The 20,320-nt window shown below is 43.4% G+C and overlaps 1 protein-coding gene across 2 annotated transcripts in view; it reads right to left on the reverse strand.

Moving 5' to 3' along the window:
* Positions 1 to 668: 668 nt before the first annotated feature.
* The window catches only part of LOC144133567 (alpha-1,6-mannosyl-glycoprotein 2-beta-N-acetylglucosaminyltransferase-like), a 44,954-nt gene continuing 25,302 nt past the window's right edge, over positions 669 to 20,320 (reverse strand). For both annotated transcript variants that reach the window (XM_077666748.1, XM_077666749.1), the window contains exons 7-11: positions 16,161 to 16,233; positions 14,451 to 14,543; positions 12,462 to 12,586; positions 11,252 to 11,357; positions 669 to 7,566 (exon numbers count right to left, since the gene is read on the reverse strand). In XM_077666748.1, the coding sequence (XP_077522874.1) occupies positions 7,450 to 7,566; positions 11,252 to 11,357; positions 12,462 to 12,586; positions 14,451 to 14,543; positions 16,161 to 16,233 (514 nt within the window). In that variant the 3' untranslated portion in view covers positions 669 to 7,449. The remainder of the gene's footprint in view (positions 7,567 to 11,251; positions 11,358 to 12,461; positions 12,587 to 14,450; positions 14,544 to 16,160; positions 16,234 to 20,320) is intronic.

A 20,320-nucleotide genomic window follows, 5' to 3' on the forward strand; every position in this document is an offset into this window, starting at 1 on the left:
AATAGCATGCCTTTGGCTACAGCTTCTTTTCAGTCGAAAGCAAAAAACAATGAAGGGAAGGGGTGTCTTAACTACCCGTAAGAAATTGCCTAATTAGGCTTGAGTTACTTTTCCATAACATAGAAAATAATTGAGATATACTGAAACTAATTATATTTTTGAAAACGGCAAGAAACACGTATGCAAACCCAATTTCATGAATATATCTTTTATAATAAAAATTTTCATTTCAAGACCCGCGTCTCTGCTTAAATTGGTACAACACTGAAGCTCCCCCCCCCCGAACAATAGCAAAACATCACACCAAGGAGATGATGATAATAGAGCTTCTTGTGCCCACTACAAACAGAATAACAGCCACGCGCTTGATTTTTTACCTCTCTCTGGCATTTCTTTTTGCGTGCTCCATCTGAAGACTCAAAACGCAAGTAAAGTGCAATCGAGCATATAACTCGCTACTGCATCAGCTTTCTTAAAGCGCAGAGCGAGATTAATTCTATAAAAATTTTAAAATCCAGGAAAAGATGCCAAAGCAATCATGAAATGTTCACCATTAAGAATCAAGTACGGTATTGTTCCCATAGAAATTCATACTTGTTTTCATGTAAACTGAATTAGCACACTTCTCACTGAAACCTCCTCGCACATATAATCAATGCACAAGTATATTCACGTAAGAAAAACTTTATTCGCTGTACAGGCCAAACTAGTTGCCTCACTTTGGGGGAAATGAAAACAAAACTTTGGTAACTGTATTCTCCATAAAGCAGAGAAGCTAAACATACCCTGCACAAGAAACGTCATATGAAGTGAAAAAAGAAGCATTAAACATTTAATGCAAGGAACAATCATCAAAATTGCTGTATTCTTGGACACTTTGGTTTGAGCAAATTGCACTGGTAGTAAAACAACAAAAAGTAACAACTGTAAGAATAAAGGAGAAACAAGAAATTGCACCAAGCTCAGCAAAGACTAAAACAACACAACTTGTCAGGTAAAACAAGTAGAGTAATACTTTGGACAGCAAAAAAATATATATATATAAAATGTTCTACAGTCACGCTACCCCACTTGTTTAACAATGTTTTGTGAAAGATACAAAGTTTACGTTCACATGAATACTCAAAACAAGCAATGCACATTATACATGACATAGAAACATACCCTTCCACTTCTCACTGAACTGTGCCAGTTTACTAACATACGAAAATGTTTAAGCATATTTTGCAAAAAGTTTTCATGGAAAACATTAAAACTATTCAACAGTAAATAACAAGATAAGAGTTTGTCCCAATCTGACACACAAATATCAAAGAAATAGCCTAAACAAAAAATTTTACACTAAAAATCTCTTTCAATAATTTTAAGCAACGAATAAGTTAATTCTCAAAATTTCTGCTTCACACAAATTTTCGCCTATTAGTTTGCATAAATGCATACAGGGCACAGGCTTCACTATATGAGTCTATGAACGATACGGCATTGCTGTCGTTTATAGCCTTTTAAGAAATCATTAACAAAGCATCAAAGTAAGCTTGGACTGCACAGAGACAAAAAGAAGTGCAGAGTGGTGTCCTGAACCTAGTGCAAACATCCAATGACAGAACTGCGTAACTCACCATTTCTACCTAATATTGTGACATCAATAACAATTTGCACCAGTTGTCACTTTCGATGTATTTTAGAGAACGACGAACCTCAGTGACATACAAGTGCCTCAATTTTTTTTTCTCCTCTGACCAGCAAGCTAATTAAGTGGCAAACTGATTAATTAGCAAAGCAAACTGAATGACCCATGCTTGGGGAACTTCAAGAACGAAACGACTAAGGAGTTCCACAAACAACGTCTAAAAGTAACAAAAGCCTGTGTCCTCAATCCAAAAATGAGATATGCCTGCAGAAATGGCAAATCACAAATCTCTCTTGTTGAACACGTATACTGTTCTGTTCTCCAAGTAGCAAGAGCCCAGTGAGAAGCAGAAGTTTACCAACCACACTCTCATTCAACAAGGCACGGTGGAAATTCAGCGCCAGAGCGGAGAGCATTGTGAATGAATAATACTTGGCAAAGGACATACAAGAGATAGCTGAAACAAAAATATCCATGTATGCATTCAAGGTGTATGGCACTCTGTGCTATGCATGCAAACAAGAAAAAGCAAATTCACCCAATCTGCAATAGCACATATCACTTATGTAGGAAACAGGAGGGGCATAATACGGACACAGTGGTGCTGAGGCAATGCCTGGTGAGAAGGCCATTTAGGGCTGCACAAACATAGGCAGGCACCAATGACAGCTGCAGTGATGACAGATGTAGGGGAAGCAGCAGAATCACCTTTTAAAAACTTGACTGGTGGTGAAAGAGCTGCTGCCTTTACTATCTTACTACTGGCAATAAAACAGGCAATACATGGCATGAAAGCAAACCTCTAATAAGCCAGGACCTGGCAATCTACAAAGTGATAAACCATCAACAAGCTGAATGTAGACCAGAAAAAACCAATTTCACATTCACAACAGCTGAAGCACTACTGCTCCTCACAAAGTCACAAATTGTTTAAATTTCTTGAAGCTTTTAAATGTTTTACACTGTGTCATGGCAGCTGTAAATGCATTACATAATCCAAGGAAGATAAGCAATAAAAAAATGCATTTTGGATCCTCATATGAAGTGCAATGAATGTTTAAGATATACTGCAATTAAGGGAACATTTAGACGTTCTCTGAGTGTTTTTTAGGCCACATCGCTTCCCTCGAGATGCATTTATCTTGTCATGCCATGTCTATTTTGGGTGATGTACAGTACTCAGTGAGTTGCCAACATCAAACTCATTCTTTGGTATCTTGACCTGTAGCCCAGCCTACCAGCTGTCTGCTTCATGACAGTGAAACACTGCACACGTTTGCAAAAGGAAGTGATTCTAAAATGGGGAAATGTGCGCACTCGGCACCATTTCCATGGCCTCACTCGGATTAAGTGTCATACCCTGCTGAATATGTAATATTGGAAAAAGTGATGAATGCCTTGCGCAGCAAAACCAAATGGCTAAAATAAAAACGCCACAAAGCCTTGACATGTGAAGGCAATAAGCCCTTTCTATGTCTACATATCAAAATTGTTTCTCTCGGGATTTCCACACATCAGCGGCGGATGCCTCAGTTCATCGAGATCAGAACTTAGAAAATGTCAGCGTGTGCAAACGCAAAAAGGCAATGTGAATGTTGTAATGGCTGACAAGTTGTTTGACTCAGCTATGTGGAGGTAACCATGACAACTAAACTAAGAACGATGAAACAAGTGTAGCACATAATTAAAACTTTGGCTACGCTTTGTCTTAACTTTGGCTCTCAAAAGAGAAAAAGCAAAGGTGGCACCACCGAGGATGTAAGGGAAACAAATGACTCTAGACAGACAGCAGTACTGACTTCTCCGCACTACCCTATTACAAAAACACAAAACAGCCTCTCTCACTACCATAAGGACAGGTCACTCTTATGCTTATTGTGGCTAGACCCTGCACCTAAGAAGCAGTGAAAAAATCCATTACTCAGTAGGATACAACTTAAAAGAAAAGCAGTTAACACTGGGTGGTATCCTTTATTACACCGCTGGCCAATCATAACAGTAAACGAAATCAGCTTTTTAATTTTTGAATTTATTAAACAAGCCAGGTATCAAAATTCTAGAGTTTAAAGTTTTTTTCTTGTGATAAGCTTCTTTCCTAGGTAACAAGAAAATTTTCAACAACGCACTACTTTTTTGTTGTGGAAGAATTCTGTGTGGCAGTCCTGAATGTGGGCGGTGCTTTACTGCAGACTTAAGTTGTATCAGACTACTTCTGTCAGACAGTATTTACGTGGTTTCAATATCCAAATTACAACTTCAGTGAAGTCTATATCAGTTAAGATCTATCATCTTCTTACAGACAAACCTGCTGCACACGTCCAAATTTCGCTGGCGATTGGTGTACCACACTTGAACATTACAGGTGGAAATAAGTCCAGTTAAAAGTACTTACAGTCACTTCCAACAGTTTTTCTTCTGCATGGCACAATCCTGCCTCCCTTGAGTTTTTCTTCAAATAACAAAAACAGTTTAAAAGAAGCAACAAAGATACACAAAACGAAAAAACCATGGCACCAGGTAAAGGACAAAAACAGCTCAAGACACTAACGAAAACATATCAATAGACAGGAACCAAAGCGCACGGCCTGCCCCAGTTCAATGGGCAATACAGTGTGGTGGAACCTTGCGCAACTAGTAGTTATGACAACTGCCATACGTCGGCAAGGACGTATCAACAGGACAGCAGCAGTAAAAGCTTCAGCAGACACAAAATAATGTTTGGAAGAAGAGGGGTAAAATTTTGAGACAGGGCAGATGCTTTCATACAAGAAAGAAAAAAATTTAAAAATATCTTTGGCTATTTGCAGCGGCAACCACTATTAAATATGGCAAAGGAAAAGTACAGTGTTGGGCATATTTTTTTGTAGTGACTTTAAATTTTTCCTACCTTAACTATTGGCTCGTTTGTGGTGAAACTGTGCGCAGAGCTTGCACCTTGCAGTAGCTTTTGCTTCCTAGGAAATTTGAAAACAGTACTTACCTGATTCGGCCACGCATGATGCATACCCATAATCGCCTGCGCCAAGATCGACAAAACAAAAGCTGTTATTGCAGAGCTGCCACCGAAGCACAGCGGTGTCTCATCTGTTTCTGCAGAGGAAAGTTCCACAATGCGAATGGGTCCTTTGATGGCACCACCACCACCCTTTGGCAACACCCCAGAATTGGTGTTAATCTTGACACAGATGGGTTTGCATCATGCACGGCTGAACCAGGTAAGTACCAGTCTCAAAATTCCTACGAAGCGAAAGTTACCACAATATACGAGTTCCGAGCATAGTTTCACCATAAACAAGACAGCAGTTAAGGAAGGAAAAAATCATTTTGATAAAGATGCACAATACTGTACACAGTGAGCAGCTATAAAACGTAGGCTGCACTACAACAGTGAACTGCGAGAACCAAGAACGTTACGACTAACGGGCTCACGAAACTAATGCAAGAGACTCCGGTGGTCTACATACCCTGTGGTGGTTACTTCATCCCATTACATATAGTCGTGAACAGCAAAAAGACTTCCAGCACGAACAAAACAGCCTCAGACTAAACATCACAACACATACAATGCTTTGGATTTCATAAAGTAGCATAATTAAGAAAAACTGAACAAGATTGCAAACAATCTTTGGTGGCTTCCTCAGTGAAATTATGGAACAATACATTGATTGTTTTGTATGTTATCTGCAATGCATTTAAAGGAATAGAGACCAATACCTGTCACTAAAAATGTCTGCTGTGGTTCACAACTAGGTGAAGCACTAAATATTAAAAACATTTCAGGGCAGCCCAAAAACAGACGCTCGCATGGACGTTAAGTATCAACCTACGAATGGACAAGTCGTGGCCAACCACGACATTACCGAGGCCTCTGAGGATCGCACGACTTCTCACCTCATCTTTATGGGCCCATCCCTATAATAAGAAACTAAAACTGCCCACCGACAACACCCATATTGCATGGAGGGCAAAAAATGGGCACCTGCAGGCAAGCTTTGCAAACTGCTAGCGTGAAAATACACCAGTGTAGTGTGCAGCAGAGCAACATGCATAAGTGTATATCAGTGTACACTGGTGCAGCACATGCAGAATATGCACAGTCAGCAGTCAGACGCCACCCTGCCCGCGATTCGGAGCAGGTGCCATTTCAAAATGGCGGCAGGGTCACGTCCCAGAGCTTGCGATACAGCCCACTGGCCTTTCGAACCTGCTGAGGCAGAAAGGGAGGAGCAGCTTCTTGCTATGAAGCAAAATAGCAGCAGTTTCGTAGCACTCATGTTTGTTTATTTATTTATTTATTTATTTATTTATTTATTTATTTATTTATTTACCCAGTGGCATTACAGTGGGGGGGGGGGGGGGGGGGTGCATTTAATTTGTTCCATTAAAACTTGAGCAACGGGTCCCTGACAAGGCTGAGCAGATATATACGTCTACTCTACCAAGCCACACTCTTCAGACAGTCTCGAATCACTCCTGGCTAATGCACTCTGTACTAGTGCCAGGAACATTGTGCTCCAACACAGACAGACATGAAAGGGTGTACTAGAATGTTTTTCAATGCTTCTCTGGTTGCTTCACTCACTAAACTGGAGTTACTCAAAAGAAAGGTGGCACAACATTTTAAAGCAGGCCAGAAGCTGCAACCACGGCCGATCACATCAGCATTTCTTCGAAGAACCAGTGGGCAACCCGCAAGCAGCTGAGCTTTAACACTGTCGAGAGTAGAAGTTTTTCCCTTCATGCACGGACAAGTGAAGGGAGACACTGCAGATGCAAGATGCAGCTCACTGGACACACGCGGTTTGCAGTACATGCGAGGTCTCCTCAAATCACCTTACACTGACTCAGCTAAAGTTCCCTTATAATTTAAGCAGTGCGCTATAGCTAACTCTCAGTGGATTTGCTCGCATTCACTGCAGTGAACTCTCATGTACTCCCTGTTCGTTCACTCCAGGGCAGTGCAGTTTTCGCTGCACTGCTTGTTAATTAATAAGCCGACAGCAGAGGTGTTCAAGACACGACATGGCCACATATGAGTCTATGGAACCACTGGCACTAAACTACATTTTAAAGCCAGCATTTGGGGCCCCAGGAAAACAGCCTAGGTTTCGATGTGGCAGCAACAACAGTTGTTGACACACAAAGCGCTAACCTGCTCTACTGGGTGTCATCTACTTCTGCCTTCATATGTCTTGTACTACGCTTTCTTTCCTTTCGGGATATAAAACACCATGTTTTGCCCAAAATTAAGGTGAATCACACGTGTGTGACAAACTGACCCACAGCATTGCAGGGCAAAGCATGAACAAATCTCAGCACTACATAAAAGGGCATGAAAAAGGAGAACTACACTAATAATAGCACAGTACAGCTCTTTTCTCACCCAGCCTCCGTTCCTATGTCGCTTCTGTCTGCATTTTCTTCCAACCAGCATGCAGCCAGGTAATGTGATATGATAAGGAGACCTCACAGGTACGAAACATACCGCAACACACTTTGATAAAATCACTAGATGAACACTGAAAGCACAGCCTCGCGGCCAAAAAGCTGGGTACCCCCTTTTCTCGTCAGGTGAGGTGGCTCCATCTCATGGCAAAAGGCAGAGGCAATCTGGTGGGGAGACCTCTCGCACGACAGGGCAAGACCTTTGAAAAAATTATTAGATGAACATGGAAAGCACTGCTTGACGGCTGAACAGTTGCCCCACACCCCCCTTTTCCTGTCAAAGAAGGTGACTCCACCTGGTGGCCAAAAGCAGAGGCAATCTGGCAAGGAGACCTCTGGCATGACATGGCGGGACCTGCAAAGTGTGGCGGGTGCTACCTGTGCACAGCGGAGACAGAGCTGCTTCTGAGACAGAGCTGGTGGTCTCGGACGTCACCCCAGCCCCCATTCCCCTTTGGTGCTTTCAGGTTGCGCTGCACACCACGCTTGACCTGCGGGCAGGGAACAGGAGGAAGAGCATAGTGTTTGCAACAGGCATCATTAACTTTGCAGAACGCCAGCGAATACAGAATACACAATTGACTAAAACCGTGGCTCTTGTAAGGGGGTACAAGCAAGGCTCGATTATCCAGGGTTCAAATGGTTCAAATGACCCGGGCCCTCCGGGCTTAGGGTGCACCCCCAAGGGCTGGAAAAAAAATTATGGATCTCATGGTTTGGTTCAAAAAACAGTCAAATCATTTTCCTCCTGATTTGAGCGTGTTAATAAAACTTTACTAGTTCAGTACTCAACTCAATTTCTATAGGCACCGCCTTTTAGAAAATATTTAGCTCCCCGCATGATGAAAACGTTAGGAGTAATAAACATTATCTCTGTTGTGCTTAATTCAGCATATTGAATACAATACCGCAGTTTATATAGAGACATTGCCTTAGGAGAGCTTAAATTTGTCTCGATGGATGAATTCACAAGACTGTTAGATGGTTAGATTTGTAGCAAGAATTTGTGAACAGCTTATGAACAAAACCCACCTTTCTGCTCCGGCTATGCTCACACGCAGCCAACCATCCTGCGCTACCGCAAATTACTCCTCGAAAAATTTATTTTTCACAAATGCGCGTTCTGATTTTTTAGGGAAGACGGTGTGGATGTTCTGCCACTTTCTAGGATAGTTCAATCTCAATGCCAGTCTGTCCGCGTGGTTTATGGGAAAGTATAATCACAGGTGATGTTCATGAACAGTCTGCAGATTCTTCGAGTAAATATGGCATGTGTCCTCTGTACCAAGTTCTAAAATGCGTCAAGTCTCAAGATTGAGAAGGGGGGGGCAGGTGGGGGGAGGGGGGTGATAGAGGGTCACCTTTTTTTTAAAACCGGACCTTCATCACTGTTAATCCGGCACTGGGCCCAAGAATGCTTCAGGGTTCCTGAAGGCATATCCGGCCGTTGCTTATCAATGAGGCTCTCTTATTTCTTAAATGTACTGCTAATGAAAAGGCTAGTGAATAACTCCCACACTTTTCAAAGTGATTGCGATACCTGTACAGCAATGCCCTTCCCCTTTATCTCAAGAAGCACCCACTTCAAATATTACATGAACCAGGCTTAATTTGGATAACATGACCACTGAGCACTTCTCAACAACACCAATTCTTCCGGCCACCCGGGCAACGGCACTTTCATTAGCCAAGAGAATAAAGTGGGGGTTCTCACTTATGGCACATACAAACAGTGGCATCACTACTAACGCTATTAAGGGAGTAATTACTCAATGGCATCCACCCAAGCGCAGCCATACGGCTACAAAGGAAAGTTATACAGCTTTCTCAGAAACTTCGCAGTTGAAGAAAAATTCGTCCTGGTCCAGGGTTAGAACCCGGGACCACCGCTTCACCGGAGCAGCCGTTTTACCAACTGAGCTAACCAGGACGGCAAGCTTGTGGTAGGGCGAGAGCGAATTCATCAACAACTCAAAGTGAGAACAGTGTTCGTCAAATGACCACTACCAACGCTGTTTACGACAAAATGAGTCCCCTATACAACCACCATGGTGAAATTTTAAGAAACCAAAGACAGTGCAGTGAGCACTAGAAGGAAAAATTATTGGCAAGAGAACAGGCCAGACTCATGAGGAATTCCACTGGTCGATCGGGAGCAGCTTTTTTTTGCTCCACTGCGGCAAAGGTGTGTCCCACTGGTCTATCTCGATCAGGTCCGTGAATTCATTTCAGACCAGCTCACTCCATGGCAGAGCGTTTGCTCTTGGTCCACCAAGCAGAGGCAGATTCAGCCAGAACTCTGAGAGTGCGGCACTATCACTTCCAGTGAGACAGGCCGCCTTCACTCTTTAGCGCATTTTTTAACATCGCTGGTTAACCCTGAGCATCTGTTTAAAAAATATTGATGGCATTGTGGCACATCAGCAAATCGGGTAATTCAACTCCTCGCCACCAGAAAATGGTAGGAAGAGATCAGAGAGTACCACCAGCAACAATGGTGCGACTTTAAGCGACATTTATTAAAAGTGTGTCTCGTGAATCGAACAAACTGTCGACAATCGCCACCAATATCGATGCAGCAATGCACAACTAGTATTTGGACAAAAAGGTATACAGAAACGGGGCATGCTGTCATTCCCGACGTTTAGGCTTGGTTTTTCACTACCAATATGGCATGGCAAAATGCAGCAGACCTCACAGGCTAACTGCAGCATATGACTGCACTGTGGCATCATAAACTGGTTCTGCAAACGAAAATACACAGGTGGATGCCAGTAATGCATGGCCTAACTTCCAGAATTAGTTGCACTTGATGGCTTCCATCGAGCTCCCTGCCAAAACACATTGTGTTTCACTGGTCAATCAGGACTTGGTCACTCAGGCGGATTCAGCACCTTGCTCCAAATCGACCAATGGAATTCGCAATCAGAGAATGAACATGAGTTGATATTTTAGCTAAAAGTTAGAAACAAGAAGCCTAATTTGAAATAGAGTAGAATACAGTGAAGTGAAACTGCAGTCCCTTTTCGCCTTGCTTAGATGACTCGTTTCTCTTTTCTTTTTTTTCATTTATAGTAAAGACATCTTTAACAAAGAAACAATTAGAGTAAACAGTGTGTGGACGTGGAGACGTACTTCCTGAGGAATGATGACATCGCGGCACGTGCGCAGTCTAGAATCGCGAGGCTAACATTCGGAGGCAAATGGATACAGAAAACAATAAACTCTTTACAAAGGCCGTGAGGCCAAGCACGTGGCGCGCACGAGGGGGTAAAAAAGAAAGCAAAGCTGGCTATGGACATGGGAAGAAGGCGACTAGGGCCACTGAGAAAGGGAAGGCAGTAAAGTGCAGTAAAGGAAGTAGGGAAGGGAAGAAAAGGGCAAAAGTTCGCAGCACTGGGCACCGAAAAACACAAGGCAGCGGCGGCACATGGCAAAGGCACAGCAGCACCCCATGGGCAGTTTGCCATGCTTGACTACGTCGCATGTGATTTTTAACTACTGCCTCTTAAATGACACTGAGGCCCCGAATGATGACACCGTGTCGACGCAAAGCTATGGTTTTCACATCGAATCAAACTCGTCTTACACTCGCTGCCACATTGTATTCGTGCTAATGCAGTACTTGCACAAGCGTTGTAAACGAAATCAAAAACGTGAAAACAGAGAATGAATAATTATCATTTTTATCACATAAAGGGACGATAAGAGCAGAATGGAAGGTATGTCCGAGTTTCTTTTATAAAGCAAGACTAATGTGTTTAGTATGTAGCAAAATCATTTCCAGACAGCACCCTCAGAGACATGCCATCATCAACTGATACAGTAAAGACACTGACACAGTAACGATTTTCGCTGGTCTGTGTGGCTTTACTGTAGAGAGATTTTACTATGTATCACAGCTACCAAGAGCACAACTGGGGAAGAGACACATAGTCAGGAGCGGCAGGGAATCAAGTACAGCAGTTATGAGGCCAGGAAGTTCACAAGAACAGGGTGGGAATGGTAGGCACAACAGGAAAATGTTGAGGAGGTAGTTTCAACATGAATGCACTTGGCTCATGATGACATACACCCAGAGACAGTGTGTGCAGCTCGGACCTGCTAGCATGTTTGCATGCCCACTTGTTCCCACATCATGCTCTACTGATAAAAAAAGAAGAAGCACTGACTGACCTGGAGGCTCTTGGGGTAAAGGTACGAGTGGGCAGAGCCAATCACGTTCCTCGCCTGTTGCACCATCTTCTGACTCGAACAGTTCTTACTCCGGTGATGCACTCCGCTGTAGTAGATCAGGGAAAAGTAAAGTGAAGTTGTGGGTTACGATGCACAGTGTTGGTGCCATCTGTTCCAGAGATAGACTTACACACAGAGTCGTGCACTACTACAGTGGACAGAGGAGTGCACGATAGACTTACATCATAGCCCCATAGAACGTCACACTGAGTGATAGAAACATTCAACGTGCATGTGCAAAACACTTAAGAGGACACTTAAGCTCAGCCTTAACGCTATGATGCGATAGCATCAATGAGTCTCTCCAGCAGCCTGGGGTCCTCTTTGCATATTACTTCACAGACATTGTCATACACTCATAGGATGCGGGGAGTCTTCATACCACTCCTGGCACCGTGGTGCAATGGTTAAGCGATGCGCCACTGCCCTGGCAGGCGGCTCTTTCAAACAGCCACTGGTTGAGCTTGTGAGACAGATGTTGCTCAGAGCAGCCTCTTGCGACCAGTCATTATTTTAACTGCCGCCTGTCATGTGACCTAGGTGGCAGGTGGGCCTTAACGGTGCGTGTGAACAGCACGACACCTTGTCAGTTCACAAGCACCCAACACATCGCATGTTCGCTTTCACCTTGGACGTGGATGATTGTGCGCTCAAATATCATTGTAAAGAAAGACTGAATGCTGATTACACAACTGGCAATGCTGAAAATTGGTGCTAGCTGGCATACAGCAATGATTACGCACAGAAAGATGCAGTCCATGCAGGGTCCCTCCTTCTTCATCCCTTTCTCCACAACACAGGTGTGAAAGTTTATGGTTTAAGGGGGTTTAACATCCCAAAGCGACCGAGGCTATGAGGGATGCCGTAGTGAAGGGCTCCGGAAATTTTGACCACCTGGGGTTCTTTAACGTGCACTAACATCGCACAGTACATGGGCCTCTGGATTTTCGCCTCCATCAAAATTCGACCGCCGCAGCCGGAATCAAACCCGCGTCTTTTGGGTCAGCAGCTGAGCGCCGTAACCACTAAGCCACCGCGGCGGAGCAAGGTGTGAAAGGTCTACAAACACCAACACATGACAATGACAAGCATGCTTTGCCCGGGAACCTTCAAATTAAAGCTATCAATGTAAAAATGAAAGGACACGCACCACTCGCCGGTGTGGAAGATGCGAGTCGACTTGACCACCATGGCCTGAATGGGCGCTGACAGGCACATCATGCTGACCCGATAGAGTGACCAGTCCCAGTTGTAGTCATCAAAGTGGCAGAACATCTGCGTTGCAGCATATGGGAAGGCAGAAGGCTCACGATGAGAATTCACATATCGTGGGCAAAACCAAAGATGCTTCCTCAGCCCAATACATTGTGTGTGCCCCCCTCCCCCCCCCAAAAAAACTTTTGCTGGTGTTATTTCCTGAACAGCTTTTTAAAACTCTTCATAACACACTATTGCTGTTGCTAATTAATTCTAATTCTGATAATTCAAACCTGAATTAAGCCGATTAAAAATGTGTTTGAATGCTGCATAGTTCAAATTAAGAGCAGCCCAACTGGCCTCCCTCTAATGAGCTTGGTGCTGACAGGAACAGAGCATCCATTTGAATAACTGAATGTTTGAATCAAGCGAGTTTGAATTACCATATTTACTCACGCAATCTGAGCACTATTTCTATAGCGCAGATCTAAAGCGCCCGTTCATGGGCTGAGTGGCATCCTTTGCCGTCGTCATAACCAGGCACAGAACATAAAAACACAAACATGTGCATGCCATGCGGGCACATAGAGTGTCACCGCCCACTCATAGATTGGCGCCACAGTCGTACGTGCCATAGCGTGCCGAAAGCCAGCGCGGCGTGAAAGTCATGCCCCCGTGTGCAGGAGGACCCAGAAGCTTGGAGAAACAACACCTGTTCACCCATGGAGAGCACATAACCTTATGTGCTTTGTGTGATGCCCTCTCCATTTCACTTGCGCATGGCAGCACCTGGTCAGAGAGCAGAAACTCGAAACCTCTGGAAACCTCAGTCCTCCTCGGTGGGAGGGTAAAAGAAAGTTTGTACGGTGGACGCTGTGTGTGCACACCTGCTTTGGCGTGAAGTGACAAACGAATGCGGCACACCCTATATGCGAACAAAATTTAGCGCAGTCAGTCACCCCGTGCCGTAGCTCATCTAGCTTCGAAGAAGCAGCACGTGCAGAATCAAATAGCCAGCAGATTTAAATAGAACTGTGCTCAAATTTCGAATTAGGAAGTACCATAATCGTGAGTTTCTTTTCTTTAAATTAACACTTCAAAAACTGGGTGTGCGAAAGTTACGCGGAGGTTTCATCCACACAGAAACTTCACAAAGGCCGTAATGCGCAATACACACCGTATGTTGTCGCTTGTACATCAAGTCGACTCCCCCCCCAGCTCGCACTCCTCGCTGACCTGAAGGTTGACTCAAAATTTATAAGATGCACACCTCGCTCCCAAACCGCTCCACATTATGAGCTTCTCCATGGGATGGCATGACGGCTCGTGATCAACTCAAAGCAATAAATACGCAACGATACTATCGTAAAGACTGCAGTCAGAGGCAAACTGAGAAGATAAGCCGGAGCCCTCACGTGCAGGAAACTGAACCATGACCACACATGGTTCGGTAGTTTCGGATTCCAGCGCATGCAGGCAGCTACCGGAAGTTTCCTCTCATTTAGAAGTACGGAAAGCTGAGCAAGTTGGTTACTGTTATCCATGGTAAAACAGCGCGGAAAAAACACGAGGACGGAACAAACACGACGACACGAGCGCTGTTCGTCCAGGAAAGCGACCGCCAGTGCGAGCGAGCGGTTTTTTGAACCGCAAGCCATTCGTCCAACCGTTATTCGGATGGCAACGCGGCCGTGCCGATATTCCCAGGCCTAACTAGCGTGCACCTGCATGCACGCTGGTGGCCTGGCACAGCAGGGAGCATAAAATGTGCAAGTATTTTTAAATGCATAATAAATTATGGGTGCGCAAATTACGCGAGTAAATATGTTAACAAGGTTTCACCGTACTACGTACTAAAGTTATTCAAAAGCAGCTAGAAAACTCCTACAGTAACATGCCACAGCGAGTTATGATAAAGAGGAGTTTTTAGCAGAAACCTCACATTAGAACAATTGTTGCGGATGGTGACCCAGAGGTCCCTGTACAGAACCATTCCCATGTTGTGCTTGCTTGAAGACCACTTTAGCAGCTCGACCTGGTGAGAGACCAGAGTAACAATAGAAAATGCGACATCTTGAGTCAGAATATTTTAAACAGTTTGAAGGAGATTCAAAATTCCTCCTCAATTTTTCAGTCACCAAATTCCGAAGAAATGACAAACTACTAAAAATAAAGACCTTGAGGTAGGCATAAGTAAGGCAGTATTTCCTACAAACTGCTATATTCATAGATAATGCCCTTCAAAACCAGCCTAAAATATGAGCCATATGTTAATTTAATGAAACAAAATTTTACGACAAATTTCTCTGCCTAACAAACAAACAAAAATGTGAACTGTTAGGAAAAAAGTGCTGCATGACAGAAAAAAAGGGACCCCAGGAGACATCTGGGCCCATATTCCGAGTTGCGTCCCTTCCGGATTCATCCCTTACAGCCAGACAATCACGACTGGCCAACGCGCCAGAAGCTGGTCTCGATTTTGTTGTAACTGTGAGTGCCGACAGCAGTCAATGCATTGCAAGTGCTGGCGTAAAAGACTCGGTGGCACTTTTGCCCTTAGCCAATAAATGGAACACGAGCACATCAAAGGCCATGGTAAAGAAACATTTTAAAGCTGCTCTGTCCCTCCTGAAGGCCTAAAAAAATACAAACAGTATTTCTTTTTAACCACTTTGAAAAGGCTGGACTTATAGAAAAAAGAAAAAAATGATTCACGCAACTGCGTTGGGCTTTTCAGTAAAAAATAGTGGCCACCGCAGCCACTAATCGCCTATGTTAAACAACAGGTGGCTAGTTGCTCGCTCAGCACAGCGTTTTACATTTAGTTCTGGGGGGGGGGGGAGAGAAAGCGCAGAGTAAAATTTGTAATGACCTTAAAACATCTCCCTGTAAAATGTCTGGCTATGATGCAACGTAATTATGGCGACTTTGCATACAAAGTTTTCAAAAGTTCACCATGGTTCACAGCACATGTCCATAAATGCCCAAAAACTACTCGTGGCGAAGAATCTCAATGAACAAGCTCATTGACTTGAGCTTCAACGTACTGTGTACTAAAGTTATTCAAAAGCAGCTAGAAAAGTCCTAGAGTAATATGCCACGAGTATTCGGTTAGGGATGCGGCATTGATCTTTCCCTAGCTTCCTAACTTCCGAGCAGTGGGAGACCGTGCTGCTCAGCTCCGACCCGGAGACCCAACTCCGGGCAGTGGAGCGGGTCAACGAGGTCGCCGTCAGCCACGGGCTGATGGCCATCTAACGCGACCCATACCTCACCTGAAACCACTTTCTGATGGCGAAAAAATGTTTTCCAATCCAATCCAATTACCAAAACAGCTTATGTTCACCGAAAGCTACCATCTATACCCTGCTACCAAGCAATCTGCAAGCACCAAGCTCTACTTTCTGCGGCACTTTTGATACATCCAAGCCACCGCATCCAATTGAGTCTCACCAAAAGGTACGAATCCAAAAGGGATGACACTTGAAATCTTCAAATATGGGTCCTAAAGTGTTTCACTCTTGACAGTACCAGTCGCAAGTGTTTAGCAACCCTCTCAGCTCAGCAGAATCGTGAAGACTACAGCGAGGACTAGTGAATTCAATAAAGAAAAGACAACAGCATTAAACTTAGAGGAAAGGGGTGCACGCACCTGGTTCCCTGTGATGTGGTAGTTGAAGGATTTCACGTAGCTTCCCAGGACCAACATCGAACACTCCCTGTGGCTAATAAAGAAAAACACAAGTGAAGACTGTCACACAAAAAAATAGTAGTGACAGCACAGCCACAATGTCGCAGCACAAAGTCTGTGCAACACAAAGGTGCAGCTTTCAGTCAAATAGCAGAAAGAGTATGCCATACTACACACAAACCAATTTAAATCCAAATTTTTTCACTAACAACAAGTAAAAAAGCCAGAGCAGGTAGAACACCAGAAATTTCCAGAGGCTGTAAAAGCACTTCTGAGTGCAAGTTGATGCTGGGTCATTCCACGCCAAACATCCCAGACGTTGCGCTCGACCATCTCCAATTTGTTCAAAAAAATTCATGGAAACTTATCGTAGTGTTTGTTCGTAACGAAAGCCTGAAATATTTTTTCCGAAAAAAATTTATTCGTGAGGTGAGGGCAGTTGGAATAATTAGAAAAGGCGAGAAACCAGGCACTGCTCAATAATCAATAAAAAGTACAAATTTTTAGAAAACACTTCAAAAATTTTTCATTGACATTTGCACAGATTCTGCCTTTCGATATAATTCGGAGGATGCAGCTTTACATGGCATAAATATTTTTTAAAAATCGAAAAAAAGTATGAAAATGTACCATTTTTGTTGTTTTTTGTTTTAAATATCAACTTGCTCTCGGAAATTCGGAAATAGCCGTTTTGTTCCCCTATATGTCTAGTACCCTATAACAAAGTTACAGGCGAAACTGCGTGCACCAAAGTAAAAAAAAAATACTAGAGTTGCAAAAAGTGCGTTTTGAGCCAAAAAACTCGTTAATTTCACCCTGAGGTGGTCCAAGTAAAAATACAAACAATAATGGGTTATGTAGAATGGTTTAATGCCTTTCATTTCTGAAAATTTTGTCGAGGTAATTTTTGTTTAAAACGAGAAAAGAATTTTTGAAGACGAGCTCTTGGGCCGCAAGTTGCGTCGTCTCTTAACGCCTCTTCACCGCAGAACACTGCACCTGGCATGGCACGACACTTATGGCCAGATAACTTCGTTTGCTGTCATTCGCTGTCGTGCATTTTTAGGGCTGTAGCTAAAGAAGATATCGCGCGACATTCGGCGGATGGTATGCAATAAACGAGATCGTTTTCGCTTTCGAAATTCGAACAGACCTGCTTTGGTGCAGGGCGGCCAAGAGAAGAAAAAGAAAGGTGTTCAACATGCTGCCTCGCATGGACCACAAGGAGGGATGACCAGCTGGCAGGGCAGGCGTATCACAAGTGCTTTATTTATATCTGAAAAGATCGCGGAGAGGGCGCGCCTCGGAGCGCATGCACGTGAAGGTGTGAAGTGCACACCACTGCGGCGAGTAACGCGAGACGCTCTGGCGGTGAACACGGCTTGCTTGCGCATAAGTGTGTCGCTCAAATGAAAGTGCTTCACCAGCATAGTGGCTCGTCTACAGTTGTCGCTGGAGTATTAATGCAGAAATTGCACTGATTAAATCAAATACAACGAACATATCACATCAAAAACACCTGGGCATGAGCCTGTGACGGCCACAAAGGTCAGGTACCGCATGGTGCTGCTGCGTCGCGGACTGTTTTAACACTGGATCGTTCTGGTCATTTCCAGATCGGCATCTCACAAGCTCTTATGCTGCTGATTACGTCTGTCATGGTGCCGACAAGAATGACTGACTGCAACAAAACCACACCGAACAACTAGCTCACTTGGGCATGTGCCGCCCTAGCAACGTTAAGAAAATCTTTTCCCACGAATACTCAACATTCCCATCCTTGCCTGCAGTGCAAACCTCACTTAAGAACAGGAACAATAGATTTCGCGTGGCTACTGCGTCGGCAGTATCGTGTTCTGCGGTGAAGAGGCGTTAAGAGACGACGCAACTTGCTGCCCAAGAGCTCAACTTCAAAAATGCTTTTCTCGCTTGAAACAAAAATTACCTCGACAAAAACTTCAGGAATGAAATACAATAAACCGCTCTACGCAACCCACTCTTGTTTGCATTTTTACTTGGACCACCTCAGGGTGAAATAAATGACTGTTCTTGGCTCAAAACGCACATTTTGCAACTTTAGTATTTTTCTTACTTCTGTGTACGCAGTTTCATCACCTGTAACATTTATTACAGGTACTAGACATCTAGAGGAACAAAACAGCTATTTCCAAATTTCTGAGAGCTAGTTGATGTTTAAATAAAAAAGCGACAAAAATGACACATTTTCATACTTTTTCTCGATTTTTTAAAAAATATTTATGCCGTGTAAAGCTGCATGCTCCTTTCTAAAAATTTAAACTTCTTAATAATTATTGAGCAGTGCCTAGTTTCTCGCAGTTTCTAAATATCCTAACTGCCCTCACCTCACGAATAAATTTTTTTTCACAAAAATGTTTCAGGCTTTGATTACGCACATTACGATAAGTTTCCATGAATTTTTTTGAACAAATTGGAGATGGTCGACCGCAACGCCTGGGATGTTTGGTGTGGAATGACCCTGCTCCGAGATGAGATATCACGCTTTCAAATAACATGCACGTTTTGCTGAGTCAAAGAAATGCCTTCATGACTAGACCTCTCACATTGCAGCAGAATTAGTGCGACATTTCTGAATGCATAAAAAGCAGATCGAATCTCCTTGCTGAGTACGATTTTATGCAACAGCGTATACAGCTCGTTCACTCGAAAAGCCATCAGTAGCAGTAGTCGGCACAGCGTGTCGGAAATTATCGAGGGCTGCGTAAAAAAAGTCGCATCATAGTAATTTGTGGTTCTAGTGATTGATGATTGATTGGTGTATGACAGCCGGTGACGAGTTAATGAAATCATTGTAATTAATTGAATAATTAAAGAAATGACAAAATGAAAAAAAATAGAAAAAGGGGGGTTCAAAGGTGCCAGAATGCTCAGAATGAAAAGCCAACGATTGATGATGCTAATTACAGAAATTAAGAGTGTGTAACTGATTGTTTAACCAATTGAAAAAAACCTAAAAAGTCGCATCGTCATCAGATGACGCACCAAGCGGTGTATGCTATCGCGTCAACTCCTAAGTGCAGCATAGTAGTCCTCTAATGTTTTTTCATGTCCTTTTGCTTTTAATGCCAAGAATTAACAGCCTGCAAATTATCACCATTTCTCTGGGGAGTTTATCTTCTAGATTTGATTCTGAGCCAAAATCTCCGTTTAGAAACCTGTGAGACAAGCTAGGTGACAAAAACTCTAAGTTGGACACAACCTCACCACCGAAAGTATGAAAACACCAGGAGAAGAACACAGGACAGTCTGTTGTCCTGCGTTGTTCTTCTTCTCTGGTATTTGTGTACTTTCGCTGGTGAAGTTACGTCTGAGACAAACAAACTAGCCCCCACGGTTACCTTGTTGCAGAAGTTGGATTACACTTTTATCATTGAGAGAACAGAAGTAGACTACAAATGTTGTGGTCTCTATTTTAAACAACAATTACAGTTTCTGCTTTGCTGAGTTATTGTTGTTGCTTCTTTTTGCTTTTTATTGCGCACCTGCACATAAAAAAATAATAAGAATGGCCTACTGAACTACCCCGAGTGCACGTATACCGAGAACGTTGGTAAAGAACACCACTGAACAGGTGGTGCAACTAATGCCAATACTGTACTCAAACGTCGACGAAGACCGAAGCTTGTTGGTTAGGTGTTGAACTGTGCCAACGTACTGCTGCTACAGAAACTGCATGCATGCTAACAATCTGTCCCCTGAAACTGATACATTTTCACATGATTTAACAGAGGTCTAAAAACAAACAGTAGCAACATAGATGCAGTGCACCAACCTCTGAATTCTCTCTTTCCTGTCTCTTATCTTGCCACATTCTTTTGTAATTATACAGAAGCAACTTCACTAACAACACTTTTTGCAATAGCAGAGGATAGACTACATAAATGGGAGTGGCCAAATAAAGGTGTAAGCAAGTGACCAAATAAACAGGTGAGCGAGTGAATCAGTGAATGTGGGAGTGACCAAATAAACAGTGAGCGACCAATAAATCGGCAAGATAGTGAACTAAAGGGACGAGATAGCAAATAAATGGGTGATAGTGAAAAAATAAATGAGTGAGCAAGTGACAAAAAAAATGGGCGAGC

This window comes from Amblyomma americanum, chromosome 5 (assembly GCF_052857255.1).
Source record: "Amblyomma americanum isolate KBUSLIRL-KWMA chromosome 5, ASM5285725v1, whole genome shotgun sequence".
In the NCBI taxonomy this organism is placed as follows: Eukaryota; Metazoa; Arthropoda; class Arachnida; order Ixodida; family Ixodidae; genus Amblyomma; species Amblyomma americanum.